Source organism: Lithobates pipiens, unplaced genomic scaffold (assembly GCF_037356315.1).
Source record: "Lithobates pipiens isolate NorthernLeopardFrog02 unplaced genomic scaffold, aLitPip1_a1.2 Scaffold_19, whole genome shotgun sequence".
In the NCBI taxonomy this organism is placed as follows: domain Eukaryota; kingdom Metazoa; phylum Chordata; class Amphibia; order Anura; family Ranidae; genus Lithobates; species Lithobates pipiens.
Window position 1 is genome coordinate 420,765,871 of NW_027507764.1, and position 15,598 is coordinate 420,781,468.

At 35.3% G+C, this 15,598-nt stretch overlaps 1 protein-coding gene and 1 long non-coding RNA gene across 8 annotated transcripts in view; one reads left to right on the forward strand and one right to left on the reverse strand.

Moving 5' to 3' along the window:
* The window catches only part of LOC143997120 (uncharacterized), a 94,281-nt gene extending 92,720 nt beyond the window's left edge, over nucleotides 1–1,561 (reverse strand). Inside the window, exon 1 of one of the 3 annotated variants that reach the window (XR_013277646.1) lies at nucleotides 1,343–1,557. This is a non-coding gene — a long non-coding RNA (uncharacterized LOC143997120). Of the gene's footprint in view, nucleotides 1–1,342 lie in introns of all 3 variants that reach the window. The other 2 variants (XR_013277648.1, XR_013277647.1) reach the window with 2 other exon arrangements.
* Nucleotides 1,562–1,696: 135 nt separating this feature from the next.
* GATA6 (GATA binding protein 6) overlaps nucleotides 1,697–15,598 on the forward strand; it is a 42,043-nt gene continuing 28,141 nt past the window's right edge. For 2 of the 5 annotated variants that reach the window (XM_077492560.1, XM_077492564.1), the window contains exons 1-3: nucleotides 2,167–2,315; nucleotides 3,120–4,017; nucleotides 12,201–12,367. In XM_077492560.1, coding sequence (XP_077348686.1) covers nucleotides 3,156–4,017; nucleotides 12,201–12,367 — 1,029 coding nt within the window. In that variant the 5' untranslated portion in view covers nucleotides 2,167–2,315; nucleotides 3,120–3,155. The other 3 variants (XM_077492562.1, XM_077492563.1, XM_077492561.1) reach the window with 3 other exon arrangements.

Below are 15,598 nucleotides of genomic sequence, written 5' to 3' on the forward strand. Positions count from 1 at the left end.
TTTCAAATCGTCTCTGAATAAAAAAACGACTACTACTACTGTTACTACTACTACTAATATTATAATAATAATAATGATACATTGTAATATTTCGAACCATCCACATTACAAAAGTCTATTACTATTACTACTAGTTCAACTACTACTAATATTACTTCTACTACTAATAACAATAACCATAATATATTTTAATATTTGAACCATCTCCATTGGAAACGACTATTACTACTGCTACTACTACTACTACTAATAATAATAATAATAATAATAATAATAATCATTATTATTATTTGTATTATTGTAATTATTATCATTATCATTAGTAAGCCTCGTTTAATATCGTTTTCCTTTCAATATGCAGAAAACTCACTGCTCGCTATCTGAAATAAAACTAAAATTAAAAGGAAAAAAAAACGGAGAATTAAATCGAGACTTGTAAATAATATCTAGAAATTAATTAAAATAAGACATTACAAATATGTTTACACTGCTCGTGGCGAGCAAATCGATAGTATGCCACAGAAATTCAAATAGGAATCGCATAGAATAAATGTCTTGATTATACTAATTAGACATCTTGTTATATCACATAATAGACAGCTAAGGTTAACAAGAGCAACAATTGTCGATTTACTCTAAAAATGTAAAATAATATTTGCAAAGAAGTTATAGGTAAGGTTAAAATTTAACTTTTAGCAATTACAGTAAGCAAGGTTAAAGTACAGGTGAAATAACGTATATCTATATAATATATATATATATATATATATATATATATATATATATATATATATATATATATATATATATATATATATATAAATATATATATATATATATATATATATATAAAAATAAATAAATAAATATATATATATATATATATGTATATATATATATATATATATATATATATATATATATATATATATATATATATATATATATATATATATATATATATATATATATATATATATATATAGATATAGATAGATAGATAGATAGACAGATAGCTATATAAAGACATCTATATCTATCTCTCTATATATCTATCTATACATCTAACTATCACTATCAATATATATATATATATATATATATATATATATATATATAGATAGATAGATAGATAGATAGATAGATAGATAGATAGATAGAGATAGATATATAGATAAATAATAATGATATATATATATATATATATATATATAGATATATATATATAGATAGATATATATATATATAACACCTCTATCAATCTATCTTTCTATCTATATTATATGATTATATGTGTGTGTGTTTTATGTATCTGTTAAGAGTGGATCAGTTTGCTACTAACCTTTAGGAAAGGATTACATTGGACCCCCATTGATCCCCCTGGTTAGGAGGGCATGGCCCCTAGAGAGGAGAAGGCTGTGTACTAGGCAGAGCTGGTGACAGACCTGCTCCTGATAACCTCATTCAGGGGACACTCACATCTTTTTATTTTCACTCACTTTCCTGCTCGGACAGTATCAGTGTGTCCACACAGGAGATAACCAACAGCTGAAAAGTGCTTTTGCTGGAGGTGTCGGGGGACTAGCAGCCTACCTGTGTGACCTGCCTTTGACTTACCTGTTCACAATGGGAAGGAGGAGTCTATTTACTGACATGTACTACTCAAATAGGGACTTGTGATCCAGCCTGGAGGGTCCTATGTATTATTTTTCTCCTGAGATCACACCATAGCTGATGTTTCAGGCTTTATACAGAACAAATATTCTCACCTATTTGGATATATGATCTGATGATTGGAGGCTGTTTATTCTTACATTACAGCAGGTAAGGATATAGAATTATTTTTATTATTATTAGTATTATTATTTATAAGACTGTGAGGCTGCTGTGAGTTGTAAAGCTTTGATCGTGTGTTTGAGAAGACTCGTGTTTTTGTAGCCCCCCCTTGCTGGATAGATCCATGCACCCACCCCATAGTGGGCTGCCCACCCTCCCCATGCTATGGCCATCAGTCAGCCTGTCTCTGCTGCCTGGATGAAGCCAGTGCAGTGTTTACAGTGGGCTCCATGTAAAGTGCTAGGACTGGCACCCCTGGTGAGCGTTGTGTTTATTTAGAGCTGCATGAATCCAATCAGCAGTTACAGCAATCTGAAGGCAGAGGGCTGTAAGAGGCGCCTCCTCCTCCTCCTCCTCCTCCTCCTGCTTCACATTGCACAGAGACAGAGGAGCCCCACAATCGCCTCTGCTGCCCTGATCTGCACTCTGTACGATCGCTGGATCTCTCTGCGCCATCAATGGGCTCTGCCAGGATATAGGTTAGCAAATGTCCTTCTTACTTTTCTATATAATCTGGGGATATTCTGTTTTCTGACCTAGGATCACACACCGGGGAGTTTCCCAGTAGGTTGAGTTAACTTTTTCGCAGCAGAGACACATTGGGTAGCAAGGGGTTAAAACTGGATGCAGTACCTGGGCACCTGGCTGCGGTGCCAGGCACCGATCTGTTGGGAAGTCTGTGGGATTCGGCGTGCCAGCTCTTTGCTCAGCTCTGTTGATAGTGGAAATGTGCCATTTGTAAGGTGTGTTGCCTGAAACACGCAGGCGAATGTAAACCTTGGGAGGCCCTAAGTAAATGGTGCTGCCTGGCACACAGTTGCTGATGAAGGTACATTGGCTTCCCCTGGCTCTCCCCTCCCATAGATCTGAGTCAGAGAGTGCGTGGATGGGGCCAAGCACCTCTCCTACACAAGGAAGGGAAAGGCAGCACAACTTCCCAGAGCTGCAGGATATGGTATATAGAAAGTACTACAGAGCAGATCACTGCTGACTTCAGACAGACTCAAGATTGGGAACGGTTGGTGACAATTAACTATGTAGCCTTGACCATGACCAGCCCTCTTGCTGAATGAACTTCATGGGGTTAACCTGATGGGATTGTCACTTCAGGCTTTTGATGATATTTGCTGTCTGATCCAATGATCTGCTCCTCTATTCATACTCATGAGAGGCCCTTTGTCTGATGTCGGGGTATTTAGGTGTTGAGGGACTTTTTGTGTATAGTATTTGATGTCTCCTAATTTGGTGTTTTCTTGCTTTTCTCCACGGACTGTCTCTAAAAGGAAGCACGTTTTTCGGTGCCCATTCCTCTCACCTGGATGGACCATCCTGAGGATTCCTGGTCCGATGTCAAAAGACTCAGCATAGGAAACACCTTGTACTCTTCCAAAATAAAAGAACCTGACAGCTCTTCCTCATCCCCATCGTCTTGTTCTCAGGGGGACCTGGGTTCCAGCAGAGCTCATCAGTCGGACAACGAGAGGAACCAGGCTCTACAGGAAGGCAGGTCGCCCACGACTGCCCACCACCTGGGTCTTACCCATTTCTCCACCCTACCCAACCCGGAAGACGTCATACTTTTCAGGGATTTAGATCACATCAACAAACTGATCTTACCCAACAGAGAAGCAAGATATAGTGCTTTACCTGAATCTCAAGGGGACATGTACCAAACCCTGACCATAACTGCGACTCAGGGGCCTGTCAGCTATGATGGCTCACCTGGAAGCTTCATGCACTCCGCTGCCAGCTCTCCGGTCTATGTGCCCACTACCAGGGTTGGATCTATGCTTACACCCATCTCCTACCTATCTGGCAGTGGCCATTCCCAAGGTTCCCACTCTGTGAGCAATCACTCAGTGTGGTCCCAACCCGCATCAGAGACCTCCTCATATAACAGCAATAGCCCACATGCCTCCAGCAGATACCATTACTCTCCCAGTCCACCCATGGCCAATGGGACCAACAGGGACGCTGGTTACAACAATGGCATCACCGTGAATGGCAGAGATCAATATACTTCCTTGGCTCGGCCTATAAACGGATCCTATGCTAGTCCCTACTCGTCTTACATGCCACCTCCTCTGCCTACAGCCTGGCCTTCTGGACCCTTTGACAACTCCATGCTGCATAGTCTTCAGAGCAGACCAGGGGGCATCCCTATGAGAGGACATCCTGGAGGTAAGGACAATGTATCCAACAATGTATCATTATCGGCCTTGTGGTTTATTGTTTGATATGGATCTTTTCCAACAATATAAAATGTGTATATAAAAATGTATATATCTCCCAAAAAAGGTACATCATTTATGGGTTGTAGCGTTGAAGATCATGGTGAAATAACATACGACTGATACATTTAATGTACACCTATATGTTTACTATTTACGAAAGTCAAAGAGCATATACTGTCTTGTAAATGATTATCACAACAGGTGTGTGTGTGTGTGTGTGTATATATATATATATATATATATATATATATATATATATATATATATATATATATATATATATATATATATATATATAATATTACTATTTTAAAAAAAGAGACTGCTAAAAGACGAACTGAAATAGGTATATGTAATATATTTCTTTATATATAGATAGGACCTGAATATTTTTGAATATTTCATCTCATGAAGGCCACGCTAAGAGATCTTAGAAGGTAATATTGGGGATGAAATGTTCATTAATAGATATTAAGCTTTTTTTTGTTAAATACATATTCCATTATGATCTGAGTATTGGTCAGTGTGCACTTTTTTCTTTTTTCTTCATGGCAATTTCTCCATGTCACTGTATATATATATATATAGATAGATAGATAGATAGATAGATAGATAGATAGATAGATAGATAGATAGATAGATGCATAGTGTCAGTAAGTCAGTAAGTATAAATTAAATTATAGAATATTATATTTATTTATATTTAGTGAGAATAAAGCTATGGAATTATCGGTGTGTGTTACTGTATTTACAGTAACCCGAGATATATGATATTTTTTATTTAATATCTGAAATTATTATTATTATTACTACTATTCTTGCTCCAACTGCCAGGCTCCAAGGCATGTTCTTGTGTCTGATAAATAACTTCAAGTCTCAGCATGCCAACCAGATCATGTCCAGTGTCATATCATCTCCTGATCTGATCTTTACCTTAGGCACCATTGCAGATCACTAGTCATCCAATTTTTTTTATAATGGGAACATTGGTGAAGGATTGAACACATGGAGCATGTAACTGTCCAGTGACACGCCATCCTTCATCTGCTGTGTCGCCATGTCACACCATGTTATCAGATGTCTGGGACCACTTTAATAGAAGAAGACCCTATAGAATAACACAAGGAGTGGAGAGTAATCCCTGTCCCAGCAGTGTCACTCTCCTCCAATATGTGTCACATGGCTGAGTGCACTCTCACTTCCTGCTGTCACCCTGACTGGCCTTCCATTGCACTCTACAAGGGTTGAGCTGGCTGGAGGAAGGAGAGTTCAAGCAAAGCCCTTTCCTATAGCACACAGTTAACTTGTTTTTTTTTAAGCTTTCAATGAAATTTGAATAGTTAATTGCTCCAGTTTACCGTAACTTGATCTCCAGTTATAATCAATCAGCTGATATGTTTAATCGTTAAACTATATCTTATTGCAGTCTGGTGATCTGTGCCCCCCAGCAGAGGGTAAGGGCCAATAGTGGTCAGTGGTTATATGCTTGATTGTTTCCTTTACCCTTCACCAATATTTATATGGCTTCATTTGGATTTTACTGCAGGAATACCATTTTAATTTTACAGGATATTACAGGTTTATGCTTAGAAAATTTTTCCTTTTACCGGATCTACCTTTCTAATTGCTATAAAGAATTATTGTTATTTTAAGGCACGTGGTCAGTTTACAATCTAGTGTATGTATCCCCTGTGTACAGTCTTTCTTCATTGTGTGTGGACATGATCCAAGCAACCCAACATGTCTGATTTATTGGAGCAAAGATAATTGGAGGTGGTCTTCTAACCAATCAGATTCTATGTTTCACTTTTTCCTCTGAAAATGAACAGCTGACTGGTTGGAATTGAGAAAAGCTCTAATTTTATTTACATTATATTATTTGGCAGACTCGGTCTAATGTTCATTATTTATAAATAGTAAGGATAATCCACTGAACCTGCCAACTGAACCCATCGAGTACATCTACTACTTACTGCTGAGTATTTCTGGTTTAAGGCTTGAAATGAGAATGAGGCTCAAATAATATAAATTATTAAAGAAGGCAAAAAATATTTTTTATTTTCGTTGAATTGGATTGACCATTTGATGCAAGATGGGAAATTCTCAGTTAGTAATTCAGCTGCTTAGGTGGATCCTTGGCCTTTTTATTAATCCATATTATGAAATGCAGGTAATTAGAAGGATAAAGATAAGGTATAGAAAGGATTAGCTAATATTTACAGTGTTTATAATCCAGAACATATAATAAATCTCTATTAGTACATGTACTGGAACACCATATTAATAGGAGCAAACACGGATCCCAGCACCTACTACAAAGATTCCTGCAGGCTTTAATAAATTACATAGTTGTAACCTTAATTAGGTTCTCCTAGATACATCACTGTGTACATCATCTAGATACATCACTGTGTACATTATCTAGATACATCATCTATAAGAATAATAATTTATCTGCAGCATAACATCTTCATTTACTCGGTAGCTCTACTACAGCAGACGGAAATAGAGATTTACTAAACTCTAGGCGAATTACTAAAGTTGTCATTTCAGGCTTTATTACTTTCAAACACATTAAAGTCATATCAGGCTTTATTCAAACATGCAATCGGTTTAAAGGAAATTTTAGAGTAAAATGGAAATCCCTCATTAGATTTAAAGTAGAACTAAAGGCAAAACGTTTTTTTGTTTTTTGATTTTGCTTAGAGCAAGGGAGGGTTATAACACCTTAAATAGTTTTTCTCCACCTGTGTCCCGTTGCAGAGATTTCCCTTCACTTCCTGTCCCATAGCCAAACAGGAAGTGAGATCAAATCCCTGCGAATTAAGGAAATTCCTTGGGGACCCCCAGGTCACCAGAACTAGTGCCCCCATTGGAAGGTTTCTCTTCTTATTACTTTTCTGGGGACAATTCAATATTTGGGATTTCCTTTACTTTCACTTTCAATGATAATGTTAAACAGGACAAATAGAGAGGGGTGGTCTCCTTAATGGGGGCACAGACAGCAATAAACACTGACAGGGGTTCTAATCTCTCCCTCTATGCAAAACCTATATATATATATATATATATATATATATATATATATATATATATATATATATATATATATATATATATATAAAAAAAAAAAAAGGTTTGCCTTTAGTTACACTTTAATATTTGAGGGTGATTTACTATAGAAGTAATTTGCACGGTAGTATGAATTAATGTCCTCCATCTAATTCGCTTTAGGCGAATTTAACATTTTTTGTTCTAACTTTTATTAGCTTGATATGTAACATGAATCCAAACTAGAGCTAAAATGAGCTGCCATTAGCTGGGCATGATATTGATCTCTCTCTGATCATTGCCATCCAATGTAGTGTGAGTGGCTGCAATATTTCATAAACATTCCTACATGGTCAATCAAAGTCTGGTTTCCAAATTGCAGCACGACTCTGAATACCTATAGCTGCCTACATCCTCCAGCCAGATACACCTAACAATATAACTATCCGTACTTGTGGCAGGACCCTCCTGATCATGACTGCTATGGACTGGCAGGCCTATGCATGCTGCCTCTCCCCAGGTGACAGTAGTGACATCCCATATGGAGACTGTCACACTGCTGTGTCTATGCTCCTGACAATCCTGCACTTTTATATCATTTATTAGTCACCACAAGGATTCCTGACATTGAGATCAAACTCTGCAGCTATTTTTAATATGGCAACAACCATCAATCTGATAAAGGTACTCCTGTGAGGCAGTATACTCGATCTTTGTGATAATTCCCAGGTTTATCAGTGAGATAATACCCTTTGATCGATGACATAGTCGTGTGTACACGTTAATCTGTGGACTCATACTGAATGACTTGTATGAAATCATATGAGGATGATCCATGAGGCAATGCACTGGTTGATCCATGAGACTCTATATATAACAGTACATAGATATGCTGAAGAACTTTAACCTGAGAGGCCATACATATATGTTGATAAGATCATAGTCTGATCTGTGCTATGACGTAATACAACACTAAAATACATTTCATGTAGTTGATCTGTTAAATTTGGTGGTAATCTAGAATATAGTTTGAACTGAGGCTCAATTCACAAACCTACCATACTAGGATATTAATATTATTAATATTTTTTTAATTATTATTACTATTATTATTATTATTATTAATAAGGATTTATATAGCAACAATAGTCTGTGAAGTGCTTAGCAACATGAATAAGGAGATTGTTTTATAAGTGACAGTTATTTTCAATTAGATCCAATACAATTTGGAAATTATAGTTACATGGCTAAAATAAAGATAATTACTGTGTTGAAAATTTGTGAATCGATCTTCAGTCTAGATGTATTTTTTCACATTTATCCCCCCCCCCCCCTACAATTGAATATGTGTTTCTGTTTTTTTGTTTGTTATTTTTGTATTTTTTTTTTTTATGTAATGTTAATTAGACCTCATTCACACAACTGTAAAAAAAACAACAACAACATATAATAATTTTTTTACGCATCTGAACGCAGCTGTAGTGTTTGCTCCATGCACACTGGGCTTAAAAACCGCCCGTTCCTTTGGTAGAAAAAAAATGCTCACAGAGCAATTTTTTGTATACACTTTAGGAGAGTTTAGCGTTTTTTTTTTCAGCCAGAAAGCTCCAATCAGAAACGTAGGTTGAGCTGAAAATATGCCTCTAATTGTCCTATGTGTATGGACAGGACACATAGAATAACATTGATCTGCTTCTACAGACAAAACAAAAAACATCCTATAGAAGCAGCAATTTTTATGGAGATATTTTCACAAGATGCACTGGGGTTGATTTACTAAAACCGGAGAGTGCAAAATGTGGTGCAGCTTTAACCAATCAGCTTCCATGTTTTTGTTTTTTTTGTCAAAACTTGAACAGGCTGAAGTTAGAAGCTGATTGGCTACTATGCAGAGCTGCAACAGATTTTGCACTCTCCAGTTTTAGTAAATCAACCCCACTGTGGTTCTGATCAGAATAAAAAAAAATCTGAGGACATATACACATGCCAGACATTCATGTATTTTAAAAAAAAAGAACAAACAGATCAAGTATCATGACACGCAGGAACTAAATCATTAAAATGTTTACAGCCAAGTGAATGTCACCTAGTTCTGATTGGTAGGTTGAAAAGTCCTTCAGTTGATAGCCTAGTGATTGGTTATACTGCCTGACCACAACTTAAAGATTATCCAGTTTATATAATGAGACCAAATGAGCGACTGATTCGGGGTCCCATATAACGGAGTTGTATAAGATAGGAGAGCTGGCCACCATCCGTCAGGTGGTAGGTACCCCAATGTGCCATGGCAGAGCAGAGGGCATCAACCCCTGTGTCATGGTGTGAGAGCTTTACAATAAAGAATCAGCATTTCCCTGTCTCAGTATCCTCACAGCTTGTAAACATTGCAGAGTAGATCGTCCCTTCCAGAGATTATTCATTTGTAAAACCCCTGACAGTCTGTTTATCATAAAATTCCTCCGAGAATTTCCTTACAGTCATTGAAGATCAAGGAGCAGTCACAGTAAAACAAAATATTTTAATTTCGTTACATGACCTAGCTGTCTAATATCCCCCCCCCCCCCATGTATATATATATATATATATATATATATATATATATAAACTCGGATACTTTATATCACCTAATATTGAAGAAACACTGAACAATTTTTTTTATCTATCTATCTATCTATCTATCTATCTATCTATCTATCTATATATATATATATATAATATATAATATATAATAATATATATATATATATAGTAGATATATATATCTATATATAGATATAGATATATATCAATATATCAATATATATATATCATTAATATATATATATAATATATAATATATATAGATATATATATATATATATACATATATATATATATATATATATATATACACACACACATATATATATATATATATATATATATATATATATATATATATATATATATAGTTTGTTTCTGGGATATCTAATAGTGTATAAAAAAATCGGAAATATAACAGTGATTCTGAAACGAATTTATTTTTTTCTTCAACAAATTTCTATAAGCATTTCGTTATTCAGCAGAGCCAAAAGTTTATTGTTGTTGGTTCGGATGTTAATAATTGTATTATTATTATTATTATTATTATTATTATTATTATTATTATTATTATTATTATTATTATTATTATTATTAATAATAATATTTTTATTGTTTCTCGAATTAAACTTTTTAAAAAAATATATAAATCATGTAAAATAAACATTTACAACAATCTAGCAAGCTCCTAAAATCTTGCCATTAGTCACCTGTACAATAGCAAAATGTTATTTTTGAAAGAGAATTTCTTTTCTCTTTCGGCCTGAAAGGTCAACCTTCTGCAGAGTTTAAACCTTAACTGGGGTTATTTCCACCTATTACTCATTGCTCTAAATTGTGCAATATAACAGGGACTCATCCAGGGTCTGACGGATTGCTGTTTAACTCTAACGTCCTTGAAGTGTCAGGATTTTATGGATTGCTAAATTAAAAAAAAAAAAAAAAAAAAAAAAAGCTGTGTCCCTGCTATCCGTGGTCTAGAAATTAACTTCTGTTTTGTAACATTGCCATTTCCTGGAATATTAGAAACCTTCCTATATTAAATTTGCTCTGCCTGCGTTATACGTTAGGACAGTATTATTATTATTATGATGTTATATATTACTAGTGCTAAATCATAATGTGCTTTTGTTTAATGGTTAAAGAAATACAAATCTAGATTGATTTTTGTCATTTTTTTAATAAAAAAAAAAAGTGTACTAAATATTTATTGTAAATGATAATATTTATCCATAACAGATTACTGTTGATACTACCAGTATTACTACAGTTTTTACAAAGTTATACTGTTTTTACTAGCAGTATTTCTATCTCAATGTAACAATCTGCTATGGACAAATGTATTATATTTAGATAATCTGATGATGATGATGAGTCCAACAATATATACTAAAATGTTGATGACATGTTCTTCATTTATTGTAAATACAGAATGCAATGTGTATTTATTACAAGAGGTATCAAATCTGTTTGTCTATACAAGGGCTGACAGCTGTAACATATGTAGCATTTTTTTAATACTCTTTATTACATATCAAAGTATACATAATAGATAAAAAGAAACATTTCTCTTTCGTAACTATTGACTTTCTAAGATCTTGTTCAATAGCCGACACTGGAATCAGTCAGTATTTAGTGGTAAGGGAAAGATTGGGGGTCAGCGCAGACTTGTAGGGGTTGATTTGGGCAACTAAACTGTTGACTTGGCAAAGGGAATTTTCCCCAGAGCTTAGCGAATAAGGTGAAGCTCTGCTGACATCTATCATCCAATCAAAAATACAGTTTCTTTATTTTCTTGTATTTGATTGGGTTTTCTTTGTATAGTGAAATTTCACCATGTTCGCTAAGCTCTGGGGGGCAAATTCTCTTGCAAAGAAAACAGCCTATTTGCCTTAAGTAAATCAACCCTATAATAGAACTTGTCTAATTATTGGAAGTTGTGACTTGAGTTTCTATCACCAATATAAATGTAGGGTATTAAATGTCATCTTAATCAGCCCAAGTCCCAACCAAAGCGCACATAGTTATGTCTAATCCTTGGCCTTAGTGAAATGCTGCGACTTGTGGTCCCATTGCAGCTAACTAGTCATAACATTGGGGATTGTGGTCTTCAGAGGTTTGAAAGATGGAAATCGAACACCGTAAGATTTATTTTCTATCTGTGGAAGGAAGAAATGTGAAAGTTATTCTGCAACACAGAAATGTGTCCAGGACTGGAGGAGCTCATAGAAATACCAGATCACTTTTTTCTGTTTTTTTTTTTTCTGTATTGTGATTTTCTTTTATAATGTGATGTTATTTTATATATTATTTTAGCTACAGTATGAATTACCCGCTAAAAAGCCCAATAATGATTCCACTTTTGCTCAATTTAAAATAAAAAAAATAAAAAAAGATAACGATTCTTCTAAGTGGAAATTCTTTGTAAAGGTTTCCATAGATTGATGGATCGCACATGTGTAGGAGATCGGAACTGATCGCTGTGTCTGTTGCCCACAGATGTCCTGGAGGAGCTCCCAGAGAGCAGAGAGTGTGTGAACTGCGGCTCAGTGCAGACCCCCCTATGGAGACGGGACGGCACCGGTCACTATCTGTGCAATGCATGCGGCCTGTACAGCAAGATGAATGGCCTGAGCCGACCGCTCATCAAACAACAGAAGAGGGTGGTGAGTGATCGGGGAGGGCTGCTGCTTCATCTCTTATGTATATGTATCTTCATCTCATATATAATATGTATCTACATCTCATATATATGTATCTTCAACTCTTAAATATATATATGTATCTTCATCTCTTATATGTATGTATCTACATCTAGTATATATGTATATTCAACTCATATATCTACATCTCTTATATATATGTATCTTCATCTCTTATATACATGCATCTACATCTCATATATATATATATATATATATATATATATATATATATATATATATATATATATATATATATATATATATATATATATATATATATATATATCTTCATCTCTTATATAGGAGACAGGATCTGTTATGTATGACCACACTGATATAGACATTATACAATTCTTCTAAATCAGCTCTCACTTTCTTTCCTTTCCATATCAAGCTTCTATAAAGACATTACCATTTAGGATGACCACAAACTATACAATCTGATTGTACAATCCACCATCAACTGTGTAGTACAATAGTCTGCTTTGATACAAATTGAATAGATTGCTCAGATTTGTCCTCATATTGTTAAAGTAGAACTATGGATAAAACTTTTTTTTTTTTCATTTGGGATAGAGTATAACCCCTGTCAGATTTTTATTTTTTTGCCATCTCTGTTTCATTGTGGAGATTTCCCTTCACTTCCTGTCCCATTAGGCAAACAGGAAGTAAGAGGAATCCCTGCAAATTAAGTGAATTCCTTGGGGACCCCCAGGTCATCAGAACTAGTGTCCTCATTGGAAGATTTACCCTCTGTTACTTTTGTAGGGGAAACCCCAAAATTTGGGATTTTCTTTTACTTTCACGTTTAATGATAATGATAAACCGATCAAATAGAGAGCATGAATCTCCCCAATGGGGGCACAATGAGCAGTAAAAAAATGACAGTTTTTCCTTTCGTTTGTACATTAACTAAAATTTTGTATAATAATACTATTAATAATAATAATAATAATAATAATTCATACAGCCATAAAAATTTTTCTGATGCAAAAGTTCGTTCATATACACTTTTTGATCCGTTATGTGTGTAAAATTGTCCTATTGTCTTTTATAACAACAGAATGCATATATCCAGAGATTTTTGGGATTTTGTGTTAAAGTAGTAGTAAACAGCTGCAATAAAAAAAATATGCCCTGCAAAATAATAGCATAATGTGCTAGTATGAATCACATACTAGCACATTTTGAAATACTTACCTTAGAGTGAAGCCCTCCTGCAGCAGCTGTCACTGTTGACAGGGCTTCCATCCTCACCCAGGCTTCCTTACAGGTTTGCGGACTCCGGCTTTGAGAGAGCCCTCGGTTATGGTACTGAAGGTCCAGCTATGCCGGACCTTAAGAGCGCATGCACTGGGGACCTCACCGGTCCAGTGTGAATATCTCCTAAATGGTGCCCATTTAGGAGATTCTGATTTTACCTACAGGTAAGTCCTATGCCCTGTACACACAGTCGGACTTTCCGACAGAAAATGTGCGATCGGATCGTGTTGGCAGAAAATCCGATCGTGTGTGGGCTCCATCGGACTTTTTCCGTCTGAATTTCCGACACACAAAGTTTGAAAGCTGGATCTAAAATTTTCCGACAACAAAATCCGATCGTTTAAATTCAGATTGTGTGTAGACAATTCCGACAGACAAAGTGCCACGCATGTTGAGAATAAATTACGAGATGAAAGCTATTGGCTACTGGCCCATTTAGAGTCCTGTCATATGTGGTCTACGTCACCGCGTTCTGAACGATCATATTTTCCGATAAATTTGATGAATTTAAACTTTGTGCGACCGTGTCTATGCTAGAAAAGTTCGGGCCAAAATCTGTCAGAAAAAATTTGACGGAATTTGTCATCAGAAAGTCTGACCGTGTGTACAGGGCATTATTATAGGCTTACCTGTAGGGAAATAAAATAACAAGGCGGACTTTACTACCACTTTAAGGATCTGAACACAGGGCATGTTTACACACCTGTGTGAATGTCTCCATTGAAAACAATGCAGTTGCGTTCAAAAACTCTTGCAAAATCTAAAGCCTCATACATCTGATAAGAATATCAGACGAATGATCGTCCTTTATTTTATGTGTACTAGTCCCATATGGAAAAACAATAGGTTACTAAAGTTACAAAAATTCTCCTATGACAGAGCACAACTTTGCAAGTGATGTCATGTATTGTATTGTATTGTATTGTATTGTATTGTATTGTAATGTAATGTATTCTTTCATTTCGGAGCATGCGTGGATTTTTTTTCTTCGTACAAATACCATACTAATTACACAAAAATCGTACATTCCGTTATCATACAAAAAAAATTTCCTGCATGCCCCTTCGGATATTTTCACATGAGCTGTCATGATCGGCTCTCAAAAGCTGTGTAGCAATGATCAGATTATTGCACGGTTGCTCAGAAAGCGTTTTTTTCTCATTGTGTATACTAGGCATAAGAGTAAAAAAAAAAAAAATCAAATTTCAGTGCATTTTTGGTTTATGGATATCTGCATTTATTTTGAATACCTGAATGCAGGGGTATTGTTTTCAACAAGGGCATGCATAGAGGTGCTGAAAAATGTGCTGCGTTCAGATCTGTAACCACAAATCAAAGTATCTGCATCTGAAGACATGCAATTTGCTCACTTATGCAATGAAACACATATATGTGTAAATATAGATATAAAAATTGCATTCTGGGCTCGAAAACAGAGTAGAAGGATATAAAACTAGAAGTTTACGCATTTAAACGCCTACGCGTCTTTATGCATTTGAACGCTCATATACAAGCATTTTACTGATCATTTACACAGGAACTTTTGTGCCAGAAAAACAATGTGTATACGATGAGTAAAATTCTTACGGCCATGTGCATGTAGTCTTAAAAGTGTCCATATGGTATACAATCTCATTGTACAATTTTCTTTAGCTCTACCATCAACTATATAGGCATACCCCACTTTTAAGTGCGTAATGGGGTTTATTTACTAAAGCTGAAAAGTGCAAAATCAGGTTCACTTCTGCATAGAAACCAATGAGCTTCTAACCCCAGCTTGTTCAATTAAGCTTTGGTAATAAAACCTGGAAGCTCATTGGTTTCTACGCAGAAGTGAGCCTGATTTTGCACTTTCCAGCTTTAGTAAATAAACCCAATTGTGTACTTAAAAGTGGGGTATGCCTGTACAGCGCAAGGGCCTGCCTGATT